The sequence below is a fragment of the Zalophus californianus genome, chromosome 5, assembly GCF_009762305.2.
Source record: "Zalophus californianus isolate mZalCal1 chromosome 5, mZalCal1.pri.v2, whole genome shotgun sequence".
In the NCBI taxonomy this organism is placed as follows: Eukaryota; Metazoa; Chordata; class Mammalia; order Carnivora; family Otariidae; genus Zalophus; species Zalophus californianus.
Genome location: NC_045599.1, coordinates 17,890,704 through 17,907,322, shown reverse-complemented (window position 1 = coordinate 17,907,322; position 16,619 = coordinate 17,890,704). Strand labels below are relative to the sequence as shown.

The following is a 16,619-nucleotide window of genomic DNA, read 5'->3' as shown; positions in this document are numbered from 1 at the left end:
AGCAGGGATAAAAACAGGTATGCTCCCTGTTCTGGTGGTGCTTACATTTTGGTAACAGAGGCAGACAAAAACAATTAGAGTAATGAATACAGAAAAGTGCATACAATCACTTAGTGGGATAAGTGCTTTGATATCCTTAGATCGCTACCAAAGAATAACTTTTATATATATATTATAGAGAATACTCTTTATTGGGGGTGGGAGGTTATGAGGACAGCCTTTAGATCTTTCACTGGACTGAATTATCAAAGTAGTTTGGATGTGTTCTACCCATCCCTCCAAAGTGGCAGTCACTCCTTTTATATATAAGACATGGTTCTGGGGCACCTGAGCAGCTCAGTGGGTTGAGCGTCTGCCTTTGGCTCAGGTCATGATCTTGGGGTCCTGGGATTGAGCCCTGCGTGGGGTTCCCTGCTCAGTGGGGAGTTTGCTTCTCCCTCTGTCCCTCTCCCAACTCATTCTCTCAAATAAATAAAATCTTAAAAGAAAAAAAAAAAAAGAAATGGTTCCAGTGTAATTTTAGATCTACGCTTACACATAGGAATCCTATCTGCTTACCCAAGGAAAATCTTGGCTTGAAGGTCATGGCAGCCAATCAGAAAACCAAGAGAATACTATTATTAATTTGTAGTTAATTTTGGAGCTAGTACTCTAGCATTAAAAAGTTTTAAGCCCTAATTCGGAAAGCACTGAGTTTTAAAATAACGTTTTCCTTATTATAAAATACTTACATGCTCAATATAGAACACCTGGGAAATCAGAAAATTACAAAGAAAGCAAAAATCCATAATTCTATCACGATAGTTTCTGTAAATGTTTTGGTACGTTTCTCTCCATTAAAAAAAAAAAAGGCTTTATGTATTTATTTTCACAGCTGAATCAAACTTTCTATATGATTTTGCAGCCTGAGTTTCCATTAAAAAATACAACGAACTTTTCTCATATCATTAAATCATCTTCCTAAACCCAATTCATAAGTTTGTAAAAACTGTATCTCCAACTTGAATCATCTCAGGGAAGGGTCACTCATCACATGTAATCGAGTCAAGCCATCCAGGGGCCCCAAAGCTCTGAGAGGCGTCCAATATTTTAGGCTAAAGTCCTCGAAGAGCTCTCAGGAACCTGACAGGTGCGGCGGGGGCTCCTCCAAGGGCAGCTGCGGTCAGAGACGCCAACTGGTCTGCAGAGCCTTCCGCCCCGCAGCGCGCAAGTTGCCAGGCGGACTCGGAGCGCCGAGAGTCCTGAACTTTCGGCCAGGTTTAACACGCGCCTACGCCGGTGAGTTGCCGGAGATGCCCCGCGCGCACCCCGCAGCTCCAGGGCGCCAAGCGTCCGCGCCTCTCTGGGGCACCGCGCCCCAGCCAAGCGGACTTGCTCCGGCCCCCAGCGCCCTGCGCCCCCGCCGTTGGAGCGTCGGTCGGCCCGGGCCTCGGCCTCCGCAGCGCGCCTCGCCCAGTCCCTGGCCGGTCGCTGGGCTGAAGTTGGGAGGAGCGCGCCCCAGGTTCCGTCCTGCCCCGACCGCCTCATCCCATCAACTCCCCCCCCACAACCGGGAGCGCGCAGGCGCAGCGGCCCGGGAATCCTGCCAACGGTCCCGGAGGCTGAGGTGGCGCCCGAGCAGCTGCCGCCACTGCCACTGCTCGCCATGGGCCCGGGGCCCCGGCTGCTGCTCGCTCTTGCGCTTTGCGTGGGGCTCGGCGCCCTCGCGCCTTCTGCGGGGGCCTCGGGCGTCAGCAGGCGAGGCCCCACCGTGACGGCCAAGGTGACTGGCGGGCAGCAAATTGCCCTCGCGCGGGCCAGGGGGACGGGAGAGCTTTGGGGACTGGGTCCTCGGTGTGCGCGGCGGCGAGGAGGGGGCTTCCCGGGCGCGGGGGACGCGACGCGGCCGCGGGGCTCAGTAGGAGGGGGCTGCCGGCGCGCGGGGGTCGCGCTGTCCGGGGCGACTTGGAGGCAATGGGCCGAGCAGTTTGAACTTAGTCTCTGGGCCGGTGGTCCGACGTGACATGCCCGGGGCGGTGGCGGGGGGGGGGGGTGCTGGAGGAAGCTTCCAGAACCAGTGGGCCCTTTCTCCAGGAAGGAGGCGGCCCGAGTACTTCCTTCGGCGTGGCGAGGACCCGGGAATGGATGCAGGAAGAATGCGGGCGGAAGAGACGCGCTCCGAGCCGCGGGGGTGCAGTGGGAGGCCGCCACCGCTGTCACACGGCCTGGAGGAGCCCGGGTCCAGCCCCTGCCTGGGGGGGGAGGGGGGGCGGGCGTCTGGGCAAGCGTTCGCAACCCTGCTGTAAGCGAGAGGCTGTCTTCCCGCTGGGGGGAGAGGTGCGCTCAATTACACTTGGACTTTTTTAGACTTTGGACCCTGAGCTTGGGAAGGTGCTACCACGCACAGCCTCTTAATCTCCATAGGGGATGGGCGGGGGGACTGATGGGGGGCGGGGAAATCTGCCTTGGACCGCCTCTCTCCACCTTCGGTGCTTTTTTCCAGCTATTTACCCAGGTTAGAAGATAATGGGAGGGTGTGGGGAGAAACAGAGCGAGGGAGGGAGGAAGGGAGGGAATGCTTGGTGCCCTTGATAACCACTTCTAGGAAAACCCACTGGCAGCAGTGTCTTGGAATCTGGAAGGAGGGGCAGCTGCAAGTTGTTTTAATAGGTAAGTCCGGTGTTTGCCAGTGGGAATGATACCGTTGAACCAGTAGCAGAGTGTTTAAGTCCTCTACCACAGACCCCAGCTGGGGTAGGGGGTCCGGACAATGAGGGCCATGCGGAGAGGGAGGTCACCCCAACGTCTGATGTAGCCTGAGAATGAACATACCAGGCTGCAGTTAGTGTGTGTGTGAGAGAGAGAAACTTAGCCCCACTGTTTTGAGCACCTCCTTCTCTGCCCAGCCCCTTGGTATTTGGGGCATATCTAGTTTTGAGAAATGGCTTGTCCAGGGCCATAGAGCTGAAAGGGTGGGGGAGATGGAGTCTTTCAGTCTGCAGATACAATTTGGGTCTCTCGGGATATAACGTAAGCATAACATTCCTAAAACGATGAAGAACATACAGTAAACCCCTCCTATCTGCAGGGGCTAAGTTCCAAGACCCCCAGTGGATTCTGAAACCAGGAGAGCACCGAACCCATATACTATGTTTTTTCCTATACATACATACCAATGAGAAAGTTTAATTTATAAATTAGGCACAGTAAGAGATTAACAAGCATAACTGATAATAAAATAGAATTATAACACTATATTGTAAGAAGTTATGTGAATGTCGTCTTTCTCAAAATATCTTACTGCACTCACCTTTCCTCTTGCGAGGCGGGAGGTGATAAAGTGTCTACTCGATGAGATGAAGTGAGGTGACTGAGGTGTTAGGCTCCTCCTCATCTTCTGACCGCGGCTCACAAGGAGAACCTGCTTCTGGCCCACGGTTAAGGCAAATAACTGAACCTTGGGAAAATGGAAACCGTGGATAAGGGGGCGGGGACTTCTGTAAACCCATCTCTAGCCCGGGTGACATTGAAAAGTACCTGGAGGATAAGAAAAGCCAGCCTGGCCATCACTTGGGAGGCGAAGGGAAATGCATGCGCAAGGGCTCTGGCCAGGAAAGCCATCAGTGTTCAGAGGACAGAGAGACGGGACAGGCTCCAGCCCAGCGGTGGGTGGCCTGTCTTGAGATAAGGCTGGAAGGGTCAGCCGCTGCAAAACCGTGCGGGGCCTTGGAGGCCACAGTTAGGAGCAGGTCTTGCGGCAGTTAATCTTCTAACTTGAGGTCTTAGTCTAAGTGCAGTTAGAGCTCCTGGGTTTTAAGCATGGTATTGGCATCATCTCATACATGCTTTTCAACAATTATTGTGGTCGCTCAGCGAGAGTGAAGTGGGAGCTCATTCAGGCTCCATGTCAGAGTCCAGATGGCGATGGCGTGGATTTAGGTGGTGGCCGTGGAAATGGAGAGCAAGGCGGAGGGACGTGAAATAGATGTTCTGCAGTATAACTAACAGGACTTGCTGATCGTTTAGATAGGGGTGGGGGAAAGGAGGTAGAATTGCCAGACAAAATATAAGATTCCCAGTGAGGTGTGACTTTCAGATAAACATGAATCAGGGCGCCTGGGTGGCTCAGTTGGTTAAGCGACTGCCTTCGGCTCAGGTCATGATCCTGGAGTCCCGGGATCGAGTCCCACATCGGGCTCCCTGCTCAGCAGGAAGTCTGCTTCTCCCTCTGACCCTCTTCCCTCTCATGCTGTCTCTCGTTCTCTCTCTCTCTCAAATAAATAAATAAATAAATCTTTAAAAAAAAAAAAAAAAAAAACATGAATCAGTTCCTAGTGTGAGTGTATCACCTGCAGTATTTGGGAACAGACTTCACCAGGGAAGCTTTTAAACCTACCCAGTGCAGAGACCCACCCCAGATGAGGTCAGTCACGATCTGTGTGTCACCCCGGGCTGGAAATGTCTACAAGGGGCGCCAAGAAGGGAGGAAGCTGGTGGCTCCAGGAGGGGAAGTTGGAGCATCTCTGCCCCTTGGCTAGGGTGCTGTCACTGAGCAAGTTTTCCTGCACTCAACTGTCAGAATTAGTAATAGATCTCCATTCCCTTCCTACCATATTTATTATGAAGTTCTAAAAGCTAATCGTGTAGGCGAGTCTTCTACAGATTTGACCCTGTCGAATGACTTTTTCAATGGACTTTTTAAAACAAGTCAATATATGGGAAAATAGAGACATTAAAAATTATTTCTCTGAGGGGCGCCCGGGTAGCTCCGTCGGTTAAGCATCTACCTTCGGCTCAGTGGGGAGCCTGCCCCCCCCCCCCGGCTTGTGTGCTTGCTCTCTCTAGCTCCCTGTCAAATAAATATAATTAAAAAAAAAAAATTATTTCTCTGAGTTCAGAAAAGTCGATAAATTGGCCATCGCTTTCATGTTTTCCGCAGCAGTCCGTCCTTTTTCCTCCGATTTCATTTAAAATTGGAATCTGGAATAAGAGAGGTGTGAGGCACTGTCCCCCCAGGGCCTTCAGTGGCACTCAGCAGCCACCACCGCAGCTGCCTGAGCAGCCCAGCCCTGGAGCCTCGGGTCCACGCTCTGGCTCACTGGTCTCAACATCCCCCGAATAGGCATTTGCCACCCTGCACTTCTCAGCAGATGCCAGGCGTTCTGGGCAAGGTCAGGCACGTAGACTAGAAAGAATAATGCTGCCATCTTTCCAGCTGCGTTCATGCATGGCCCAACTTGCCAGCACTTTCTAGAGCATGAAGTGGCCACGTGGCTATGGCCTGGTGCCCCGGGGCAGGTGATTTAATGTGTGAGGTTCCATTTCCCTCTCCTTAAGTGGAGACAGATAATATCTACCTACAGGGGTTTTTTTTTTCTTTTGTTTTTTGGGTTTTGGTTTTTTTTGCATATTAGATGTGATAAAGCAGGTAAAGTGCTTAGCCTTGATTTAAGAGGTCAATTGTTGGTGTTATTTATGTTACCTTATTAATGCTCCCGTGAAATCGCAGCCCTGAAAAGAAGGGTCATCTGTGGAACAGATGAGCAACAGGAGCTCAGAGTTGAATTAAGTTGCCCAAGGTCCTGTAGCCAGTTAGTGGTGCAGTGGGGGTGTGAGAACAGTTGGCTCTTGTACTTGGCGTCTGCCCTAGCTGCTCTGGAAATGGAAGGAAGCAGAATTAACCCTACAGGGGTTAGGATCAGGCTGTGTGAGTGACTGCTTCCTCTTCCCTCTTTTCTCTACCTCCAGTGGCCCATCATTTTCAAATGACTTTCAAAGGCAGCCCTCAGCGGAAAAAGAAGTGACTGAGCTTACTCCTGAAGTGTGGTGTGGAATCCAGTTACCACCTCTGCCAGGAAGCCCACCCTGATTCCCCACAGATAATCATCACCTCTATCCATTTCATCTGTACTTATCTTGTTATAAAACCAGATTTTCCAATATATTATAGCTACTTACATATGTGTTTTCTTTGGGACTGTAAACTCCCTGCGGCTAGGGGCTTTGCAGCCTCACCCCATGTCCAGAAAAGGGCCTGTCTCCAAGGGCACGCAAGCAGTCAGAGATGTTCTCAGGGTGATAGAGGGCAGTGGGAGAGGGTTTGCCTGACAGCCACCTTGGGTCCCCTGCACAAAGAGCCCATTTCCTGCCCTGGTGCTTTGGCTCCAGAAAGAACCGTGCCCGGTAGGGCTCATGCCCATTCTTGTCCCGGAGGCCGCTCCCCTCCCTTCTCCAGGATGCCTTCCCTCACCCTTAGCGTCCCTCCAGTCTGGGGATACTGCATTCCTGTGACCCAGGACGATGTGACTTTCTCATTTCCACCGGAGTCAGGAAAACTCTGCTGTATTTTCATGCCGTCAGTCACGAAGTGGAAGGACCCTGAAGTTTGGGGGGGAAAAAATCGTGTTAGTATGTGTGTGAGGCTGCGCATCAGAATGGCAGATTTTTATTGGAGAGTTTTGCTGGGTGACAGGCCCCTTTTCTGTGCCTTCTCCTGTTGCTCTCCCGCGTTTTATGCTTCTTGCTGTCCAAACATCCACAGGCTTTATTTTCTCTTCTGTAGGTGAAAAGTCTGGCAGGCGTTTCTAGTGTCTTGTATGGTGTTCCTTTAAGATGATGTTCCCTGGGCGCCTGGGTGGCTCAGTTGGTTAAGCGACTGCCTTCGGCTCAGGTCATGATCCTGGAGTCCCGAGATCGAGTCCCACATCGGGCTCCCTGCTCAGCAGGGAGTCTGCTTCTCCCTCTGACCCTCCCCCCTCTCATGTGCTCTTTCTCTCTCATTCTCGCTCTCTCAAATAAATAAATAAAATCTTTAAAAAAAAAAAGATGATGTTCCCTGATTCTTCTCCCGGGGCTGCTTCATCATTCCCTGTTCCTGAATTTACTCCTGGGCTTGGGAATCCCTTTGGAGAAGCTGCTTCTCTTTAACACCAGCCCTGCGTGACCCAGCTTGTGGCAGCCTGTCCCCGGGCCATGCCAAACTGTCGCCCTCAAGTGCACCGTCCTCAAGTGCACCGCCTCATCTCCAGGGCACGGTCTTTGATACAGTCTATAAAGTTCTGCTGTATAAATAATAATACAGTTGTGACTGCTGTGGCCATGTGAACGTTCAAAAATGCCACACGGAGCACTAAATATCACATCACCCCGTGACAGACGGGCTGATGTATTGGCAGAAGCTCTTGTCTTGCGCTAAAGCTTGACAGTCTTTACTTCATGATTTTTCTAACCTGTAAGACATCTTTTTTCTTTGACAACCCTTCTTATATTTTTTAAAGCCATCTCTCAAATGTGTTTTTTTTTTTTTTACCCATTCAAACAGTAAATTGGTTCATATCATCTAAACCCGCTAATAGAATGCCCTTCGACTCCGTAGCCTTTTCAAGCATTCCGTCTGTGTCATCCTAACACGGTGATTTGTGAAGCAAAATGTGTATCATTTCATTTCGGATGAAACGGTTTTTTAAAACTCGTTTCAGGGAACATGTAGGGTTCATCGGCACACAACATGACTCACACTCACTTCTGGGTACGTGCTTTCTTTCATCTATTCTAATGTGTTATGCCGCAGAGACCACAGTGTCCCCGCAGGACTTTGGGGGCATGAGAACTGAGCTGGGCGTCGGAGTGGGCAGGGCAGACGGCTCTGTCGGGGCTCTGGACGAGGCTGGGGACCTGGAGCCTTACGGAGTCCGAAGTGAGTGGCAGGCCTCTCGGAGGACTTGCTGTGCGTTTTGATGTCTTGCCGTTCCCTTGACAGCAGGTGTCTACTGAGCACTCCCTGGGAATTGGGCACGGGTCGAAGTTACAAAAAAATAAGTCTCTCCTTACCTGTTGTTCTCTCCTGCCAAGATCAAGAGCATCACCTTTCAGAAGAGCACAAAGCCGGGACGGGGGAGGTCGCCGCAGTGCTGCCCTGGGCGTGGAGTTCTCAGAGACCTCACTGGCTGACTAGGGACCTTGCTGAGTCAAACTTCAAACCCAGCGCCTCCGTGTGGTGCCTGGCCCATAGGGGGTGCTCACTAAGTGTTGGCGGAATGAACATTTTTACAGGTGGAACGCAGCCACACCATGGTTGTAGAGCTCCTTTGTCACCTGCTGGGGAGGGGGGGAAGGGCTCTTGCATCTGGATGCATTCTCAGATTGTACCTTTCATTTCACTCCTTCTCAGTGGCTTTTCCCCGTTGTAACCCTCTGCTCTGCTGTTCACCCACACGCAGGTCTTCTTCGATGTGAGGATTGGAGACAAAGATGTTGGCAGAATTGTGATTGGCCTCTTTGGAAAGGTTGTGCCCAAGACTGTGGAAAATTTTGTCGCGCTCGCAACAGGGGAGGTATGTCTCAGTTTTGGATCCCTTAAATGTGCATGGTAGGGGGTCTTCCTTCTTTGAAGCCCAGCATAGAGATGTCTTCCGGGAAAATGAGTGTTGATTGAGCAGGTCTGATGAACCTGAGACATCTTACAATATTTTACTTTATTTTCCTACCAAATCTTACTCTTTGGGTGCTCAGTGTGCTCGAGGTTCTAGAAATTGAGGGGAAGCAATCAGCACGTGAGAATGCAGATTGCTCTCTTTTCACTTATTCACATTAATATCCTACTTCATATCCAAGTAATATCCTACTTCATAAATCAACACAGTTGATTTCTTTCTTTATTTTGGGTCCATCAATGATAAATGTCTACCAGAAAATTGTTGCAGGGACCTAATTCTGTAGGTAGTTTGTGTCATGTTCTCATTTAGTCACATCCAAGTAAACACTGGGGCTCATCTTGCAGTATGGGTTGTATCTACTCGTATATTCAATTGACATAATCTCTTTAGAAAGGATACGGCTATAAAGGAAGCAAATTTCATCGCGTCATCAAAGATTTCATGATTCAAGGAGGAGACTTCACGAGTGGGGACGGCAGCGGCGGTAACCATGTCTTTTGTGTTTCTCCTTTCCTGCTTGCCAAACTGAAACCCAAGATCAAGTCCGTGCATTCACCCCCTGAGTTGAATTCCCAGACGTATGAAACAAATTCCTCATGACCACCAAACTAATTCTTCAGAAGGACAGGGTTTGGGGGGGGGGGAGGGGGGCCTCATCTCCCAAAATCTAATTACGGGTACGAATGAGGGAGGCCTCCTCACTTAAAACAATATTGCTCTGGTTCATTTTCTTTCCATAGTGGAGATACAGTCATCCAGGAGACGGCTGTGCAGTTACTAACATGCTAGACTCCCAGGAGGCAGCAGTAAGGGAAAGAGGCCCGGCACAGAAAGGAAAGGTCGAATACGAATGTGTGCGCACACTGGGGGGACGGCCGGCTCCCGACATGGATGTGGTGGAGAAGGGCTGGGGGAAGCATGCCCGGAGGGAGAGACCGGAGTTGAGGTGGCAGGGTTGCAGGTGGATTTACCCCCTTTTTTCCAAATTCTTTCATACTGTTGCCCGCTTTTTCAATAATAATAATAATAAAAGTAATCAGTGAGTTGTCAAAATTATAATATACATTTTTATAAGCCAAGTTAGAGTTCTGTGAAGCACAAATAATTAAAATTTATGGACCATCACATATCCCTGAACTGATTGTTCCTCACGAGGGACTGTGCACACCCAAGCTCTCTGGGCTGCTTTCCCTCAGAACTGTAGCGAGTCCTTTTCCCGAACACACACGCTATAGCTAACTACATTAGGATTTAAATTTACTTCAGGTTTAAAATTTTTAATTCGGCAAATATTCTGATGGGTATGAAATTGCTAACTTTTTAAAGAAACCCTTGGGCCCGTTTTCAAGCAGGACAGCTAATTTTATGTTTATTGCAATGATTTACTTAGAACAAAAAGGCTGCCATTAAACCCTTTGATTTGCCAGGGCCTTCAGGAGAATTACTTTTAGTCCTTGCAAAAACGCTGCAGGGTATGGGGATAGAGAATGGAGCAGAGAAACACGGTCAGGTTACTTGGGTCCCTGGGGTGGGGGAGGATGCCCAGGAGAGCAGCCCTCCCCCGGCTGCTGCAGAGCTGGGTCTCCCTGGAGGAGTGTGCAGCTCCCAGTAGCAATGCCCTGGACACTGGCGTCCCACGCTCCCGCCCTGGGGCCCAGCAGGAGCAGTGACTGAGCTTTCCTGTGTCCTTGTTTCTGACGTGTCTGTCTCCCTTTGCCTTCCCTGCCGTGTGTGTGTGTGTGTGTGTGTGTGTGCGTGCGCGCGCGCGCGCAGGTCTTGGCGTTAAAATTCTCTGAGGTTTGGAGGAAGGACCTTTTGGGTCACTTACGTTCAGCCTAGCCCTCTCTGTGAGCAGAGCTTTCCTTCCAGGACACCTCATCTGTCACTGACCAGTCCGCTCTAAATTGCCTGCCTTTGATAGCCACTTCTGGTCCGTCCAGCCAAGCCAGGATTTCGAGGTTGGCAACCTATGGGTGAAGAGCCAAGCAGAAAGGGAGGCGGCGGCATGACACACATTCCATGTGTTGGAGGATAGAGCAGTCGCTTCTCATGGTCTGTACCGTTCTCTTAGGGGAGAAGCGGGTTCTGCTCTCCTTGCTGCTGAGCTGGAACTCCGGTCCCCATGGCCGCGTCTGGCTCTTCCGCTGCAGGTCGGATCGCTGGGCGCTCCCGTTGCCGGGCCCTTCTGTAGCCTGGTGAGCCTGGAAGGTGTCGTGCCTCGCGACGGCCCGGCTGGGCTGCCCTGGTTCCGGCGCCGACGCAGGCAAGAGCCGCCGCTGTAGGGTCCGAAAGCCACGTGACTGCCAGGTTCTGCGGCGCAGTTTTCACGCTCTGAAACCTCGGTTTCCTCATTTACAGTGGGATTGAGAAGACCCGTTCTGCAGGGTTGTGAGAATTAGCTAAGGGTGTTTATTAAGTGCTGATTGCACCAGGGTTGGGTGCTGAGGCGGGAGTGACGTGGAGCTCGGGACAGACATGGCACCAGTAAGACGGCTCATCCCGCGTTCCACGTGGCTTAACGATGTCATCCTGCCCGCGCTTATTTCCCAGTGAAATCCTTGACTTGTCTGGTTGGGGTCTTGCCTTGAGGCCAGAAGGAGAGTACCATCTTTAAGGCTTTTTGTGTGTTTATCTGAGTCTCTGGTGCCCTGCTTCCCAAAGGAGTGAATTTATCACTTCCTTTATTTCTCCTTATGCTTGACCATCTTTTACCCATCCCCATGTCCTATAGGGTTCTATTAACCAAATCTATTAAAACCTTATGGTTCCTGTGATTAACATAACAAAAATTTAAAGGAAGAAAAAAAAAACCTTATGGTTCCCTTTGAAGAATTTACTTTCATATAACATCTGGTGATTCTCTTTTTTCTTTTAATTTTGTCTCACCCAGGTATAAGTATTTATGGTGAGACATTTCCAGATGAGAACTTCAGACTGAAGCATTATGGCATTGGGTGGGTCAGCATGGCCAATGCTGGGCCTGATACCAACGGTTCTCAGTTCTTCATCACCTTGACGAAGCCCACCTGGTTGGATGGCAAACATGTGGTATTTGGAAAAGTCATTGATGGAATGGTAATGTGATATGTTATTACGCCTCATTCAAAACTTTATATTTAGAGCGAGAGTATCTTCAGTGATTTATTTTAATCTTAAAATGTGCTTGGTAGAGGTCCATCATTCTATGCTGACTTGCCTCTTCAAAGGTGAACTGTGTGTGGTATTTTAATCGTGAGGAGCACTGGGGCAGAAGATGGAGACTTGCCATGGAAAAATCGAGGGCTTAATCTATTTCACTACCTGATATAAGTGGAAACTTTTTTTAACGTCCCCAAATAAAACCCGGGCCCCATATGTGCATACAATAGATTATTATTCCTTAGAAAGGAAGGAAGTCCTGTCACATGCTACAACACGGATGAACCTTGAATATGTTGAGTAAAATAAGTCAGTCACAAAAGACCATATGATTCCACTTTTAAAGGGTATCTAGAGTCGTCAAATACCTGTAAAATGAAGTAGAATGGAGGTTGCCAGGGGCCGGTGGGAAGGAAGAAACGGGGAGTTGGTGTTCAGTGGGTACAGAGCTGCAGTTCTGCAAGAGAAAAAAAGTTCTGCAGATGAGTTGCACAATAATGGGAATATACTTAAGACTACAGCACTGTATACTCAGAAATAGATAAGGTGGTACATTTAGGTTTCTTACCACAATTGAAAATAAAATACTAAAAAAAATCCCTCGAGCACCACATGGTTGCATACCGAAACAAGTCCCCTCCAAAGACACAGTCGGAGAGCAAACACCGTTACTGGAAGCAATTCAAATTCCTGCAGGTGTGTCTCAAAGAATATCTCAGGGGTCCAATTCACAATCCAGAGAAACACTTCTTAAAATCCCTCTCCTCTGCTCCCAACATTTCTCTTTCCTAGCAGCTGCCCACAGAAGCTCTCCCAGCTCCTAAACTAGCAGGTGTAAGGTCTGCCCAGCCCAACTATGGACCATTCCTGACCACCCCCCCCTTCCGTATTTGATTTGGTTTCATTTTCTTTTGTTTGTTTTTTTAATGGTTTTATTTATTTATTTGAGGGAGAGAGAGAGAGAGAACCAGAGAGAGAGCGAGCATGAACAGAGAGAGAGGGAGAGGGAGAAGCAGACTCCCCACTGAGCAGGGAGCCCGACGCGGGGCTTGATCCCAGGACCCTGGGATCATGACCTGAGCCCAAGGCAGACGCTTAACCAACTGAGCCACCCAGGTGTCCCCATTTTTATTTTCACGTGAGCCGTTCTGTCTCTTCCATCCAAATGCAAGTGAACCAAGCTCACTTGCGACAATTCTTCCACAACTTCTACCCCCATCCTAATTCCACCCATCAAAAAGCCAGGAACCGAGCTGACCCACTCAGAACCTCCCTCACAAGGCAAGGAAGTGTTCAGCCTGAGCCACCGAAGACAGGATTCTCGTTGGCAAGTGAGAGGAGAGGGAGCGAGGGCAGACACGTATCACTTCATAGATCACTTCCCATCCTATCACAATAAAGGACAGGCCTATATTCTCACGAGCCATAACTGTCCTTCGAGGCATCTGTTCTCACACAGTAATGAATGCCAGCACTCCTCAAGTCTCTTACGGAATGATGCCCGTGAAGTGAGCTAAACCTGCACGTGCCTGTGCTCCATCAGTTAGCGGTTTTGACCAGTGGACCGAACCGGGTTTTAAAAAGTTTAACCAGGTTCAAACATTCATGCGACGAGTGTTTTTGAATACGTCGTGCTAACCTGTAAGAAATGAAGAGTGCAAGTGTTGTGGTTTCTTCTTCCGGTCATGGTTTTTCCTCTCACTCTCTAGATCTTCTGTCTTCTTGCCCTACCCGACCGTACCAACTTCCTCCCCCCCGCTGGGCTGCGTCCTGGGAGACCCGCTGCCTGGGCCTAGAGGAACAGTCCTTAACATTTTATGAGTCCTAGACTTCTTTGAGAAATTAATGAAAACTATAGACTTTCTCTCCAGGAGGAAAAAAGTTGTGTGTATGTGTGTGTGTTTTATGCTGTTTCAAGGAATTTTCAGAATCTCCTGAATTCCAACGCAGACATCATCTGGGCTGCTTTGTTAATGCTACACTTTTCTTGAACTCGCCTCAGACATACAGAATCAGAACGTCCAGAGGTGGGCCCTCCAATAAGCATTTTTAAAAACTTTTTGAAAATATACATAGAAATTTCCACTTTAACTCGAAATGAGCATTTTTTAAAATGTTCCACAGGTCATCGGATGGGTAGCCACTGCTTTAGGCATACATGTGTACATGTGTGCACAGACACAATGTTTAGCAATATATATGAGTATTATTAGAAGAATGCTGGTCTTTTATCTTAAGTTAACCTAAATTGGCCAGTGATTGGGTTGGGTGGCACCATGTCCAAGGCAAAGAGACAGCTTGTTGCTATTTTTGTCTCAGCCCCGTTTGGGAAACCGGTCAGAAGCCATCATTCCTAGTCCTGGACCAGTCCTCCCTCCTTCAGTGTGAAGCTCCAGGTGGTACCTGGGATGTGCAGCCCTCCAGGGTAGAGAAAGAGCCTTCACACCACTGTGGGGTTGGGGTCTCTCACTCCACCTGTAGATTAATGGCTTGGGTCAGCTTTAAAATGGGCAAACCCAGAACTAGCTCCACTTCTAAATCTACTTTCTGACCCAGGTTCTTATGCCTACACCGTTTACAGGGTATCACTGAAGCTGATTCATATTCCATGTTAACTCTTACATTGGGGTGTAAAGTGGGTAAAATACGTTTTATTAGAGCTATGTGTTTATGAAAATATTATTTTTAGGATATAAAATGCTAATTAAAAGAAGTGAGGAAATATGTTCTTTCAGTAGCAAGGTGGTGGGTAAGCATTATTCTGTTATATATACCTTTCCTGAATATTTAAATTTTCCATAGTTGGCTTGCATGACTTTTGCATCATACCAAAAACAACAACAACAAACCTGGTTTCCTACTTGGGCTTTCAGACTAGGCATTGATTTCACCTGTGATCCCCACAGTTACTGGTGAGAAGTGAACCAGGGGTCTGCTTTTCTCTCACCAGACCGTGGTCCACTCCATAGAACTCCAGGCAACTGATGGGCATGACCGTCCACTCACCGACTGCTCCATCATCAATAGCGGCAAGATAGACGTGAAGACCCCCTTTGTGGTTGAGGTTGCTGACTGGTGATACAACGGGTGGAAAATGAGAAACACACTCTGGCAGGGATGTGTGTGTGTGTGTGTGTGTGTGTCTTTTAATTCTCCAAAGTTACTGTTTTGCTTTGTTTCCTCACTCCTGTGTTTTACCCCCGATCACAGGAAAGTTCAAAACATCAACCACTCCGTGTTTAGTTTGCATGAATTGTGGTAAATCACTTGTTTAGGGACTTGGCACTTAAAAGACCTATGCCCTTCCTCCAGTGGTGCTATTTTTAAACTAGAAAACTTTGTATTGTCTGTTTTCTTTTGAAGAACACAATCATTATTTTGCTGAATTAATTGTGATTCCCAAGTTGATTGACGCTGAAGATTTGTCTGAAGAAGACTGGGGATGTAAAGTTTGTTATTTTGTGTTCAAACAAATTCTTTGCAGGTAAAGGGAGATTTGATGAGTGTAATCTGTAATCTGATATATGTCATAGGAACTTTTACCTGATAAAAGGTGCTTTTGTGTCCTCTATATTAAATGCTTTTTATATAGGTCAACTCTTTTTGCAAGTCTTTTTTTTTTAAGTTCTTTAAAAAATTCATGACAAAAATATATGTACTCTGATGTTAACAATGAACAGATTAGAGAGGGTTCTGTCAATCAGAAGCTAACACAACTGGGGATAATTTGGGATAGGAATGCACAGAAATGATGCCTAACCACATCCCAGATACCTGAGCAGATTAATTTACTAATTTTTACTCGCTGTAACAAGATCCCTTGAGTTGAGCTGTAACAAAAAGGCATCATTTTTTTTTTTTTCACTTACACAAGGAGCATGAAGATTCGGACTGTACTTAAACCAAATGGGAAAGTGGAACCCTGCTGGGGCCTTGTTGTAACATACCTGGCTGGAACAGAGCACCTGATCTCTGTTCAAATGGGAGTGGTATCTCTTTGAAAACAGCCCCGTTGCTTCTCCTCTAGGACCCGTGGAGTGAGGACTCCCAAGAATTCCATCTAATTCCATCTCATCAATAAAAAAAGAAATAAGTAAATAAATTTTGACAACTACCTTTTTTAAAAAATTCCATCTCCATGGGACGTCTGGGTGGCTCAGTCGGTTAAATGTCTGCCTTTGGCTCAGTTCATGATCCCAGGGTCCTGGGACCAAGTCAGAGTTGCGCTTCCTGCTCAGCAGAGAGTTGGCTTCTCTCCCTCTGCCCCTTCCCCCACTCATGAGCGCTTTCTCTCACTCACTCTCTCAAATCTTTAAAAAAAAAATCCATCTCTTGAGCTGTATTCTTTTTTTTTTTTTTAAGATTTTATTTATTTATTCGACAGCTAGAGAGGGAACACAAGCAGGGGGAGTGGGAGAGGGAGAAGCAGGTTCCCCGCTGAGCAGGGAGCCCAATGTGGGGCTCGATCCCAGGACCCTGGGATCATGACCAGAGCTGAAGGCAGACGCTTAACGACTGAGCCACCCAGGCGCTCCTCTTGAGCTGTATTCTAAGAAAAACTGTTTAAACAGGAGATGAGATGAAATGAGCATTCTCAGTTAATCACTACAACCCTCTTGGTGAGCAATTTATTTTCTAACAAAAAATTTACTAAAGACCTTTGATATGCCAGGTACCAGTTTTGCATTTTGGAATATCACAGATGACAATGACAAAAGGACCTCAGGGAACCTACATTCTAGAGGCAGAGACAGAATAAATAAGGTGCCAAAAAGCGTGCAGATGGTGTGTAGAAGACATGCCCAAGTGTGGGGGATGGCCGGGAGAGCAGCTGGGAGGGGAGTGCTGGGTGAGGGGTCTGGGGAGGCCTCCTGAGGGGCAGAGAGACTAGGGAGCAGTCCGGCAGTGCGGCAAGCCTTCCCGGCAGAGAGGGAAGCTGAAGTAATGAGGGTCCTGAGGTGAGAAGGAGCAGGTTCCAGGGCCTGCTGGAGCCTGCGAGGTCAGAGGGCCCAGGCTGAGACTGGACTGTTCTGGGCCTGGGTGCCAGGGTCGAGTTCTTCCCTGACG

The 16,619-nt window shown here is 48.5% G+C and overlaps 1 protein-coding gene across 2 annotated transcripts; it reads left to right on the top strand.

Annotated features, from left to right (window-relative positions):
- The first annotated feature begins 1,581 nt into the window (after nucleotides 1-1,581).
- PPIC (peptidylprolyl isomerase C) lies at nucleotides 1,582-15,146 on the top strand. Of its 2 annotated transcripts, XM_027607048.2 has the most exons (5): nucleotides 1,582-1,762; nucleotides 8,199-8,312; nucleotides 8,805-8,898; nucleotides 11,305-11,489; nucleotides 14,503-15,146. In XM_027607048.2, exons 1-5 carry the CDS (start codon nucleotides 1,646-1,648, stop codon nucleotides 14,629-14,631), a joined length of 639 nt encoding a protein of 212 aa, XP_027462849.1. In that variant the 5' UTR covers nucleotides 1,582-1,645; the 3' UTR covers nucleotides 14,632-15,146. The 2 variants fall into 2 exon arrangements, with proteins under 2 accessions (XP_027462849.1, XP_035583707.1); XM_035727814.1 differs by lacking the exons at nucleotides 8,199-8,312; nucleotides 8,805-8,898; nucleotides 11,305-11,489; nucleotides 14,503-15,146 and adding exons at nucleotides 2,074-2,316; nucleotides 2,585-2,649; nucleotides 5,728-6,535.
- Nucleotides 15,147-16,619: the final 1,473 nt, after the last annotated feature.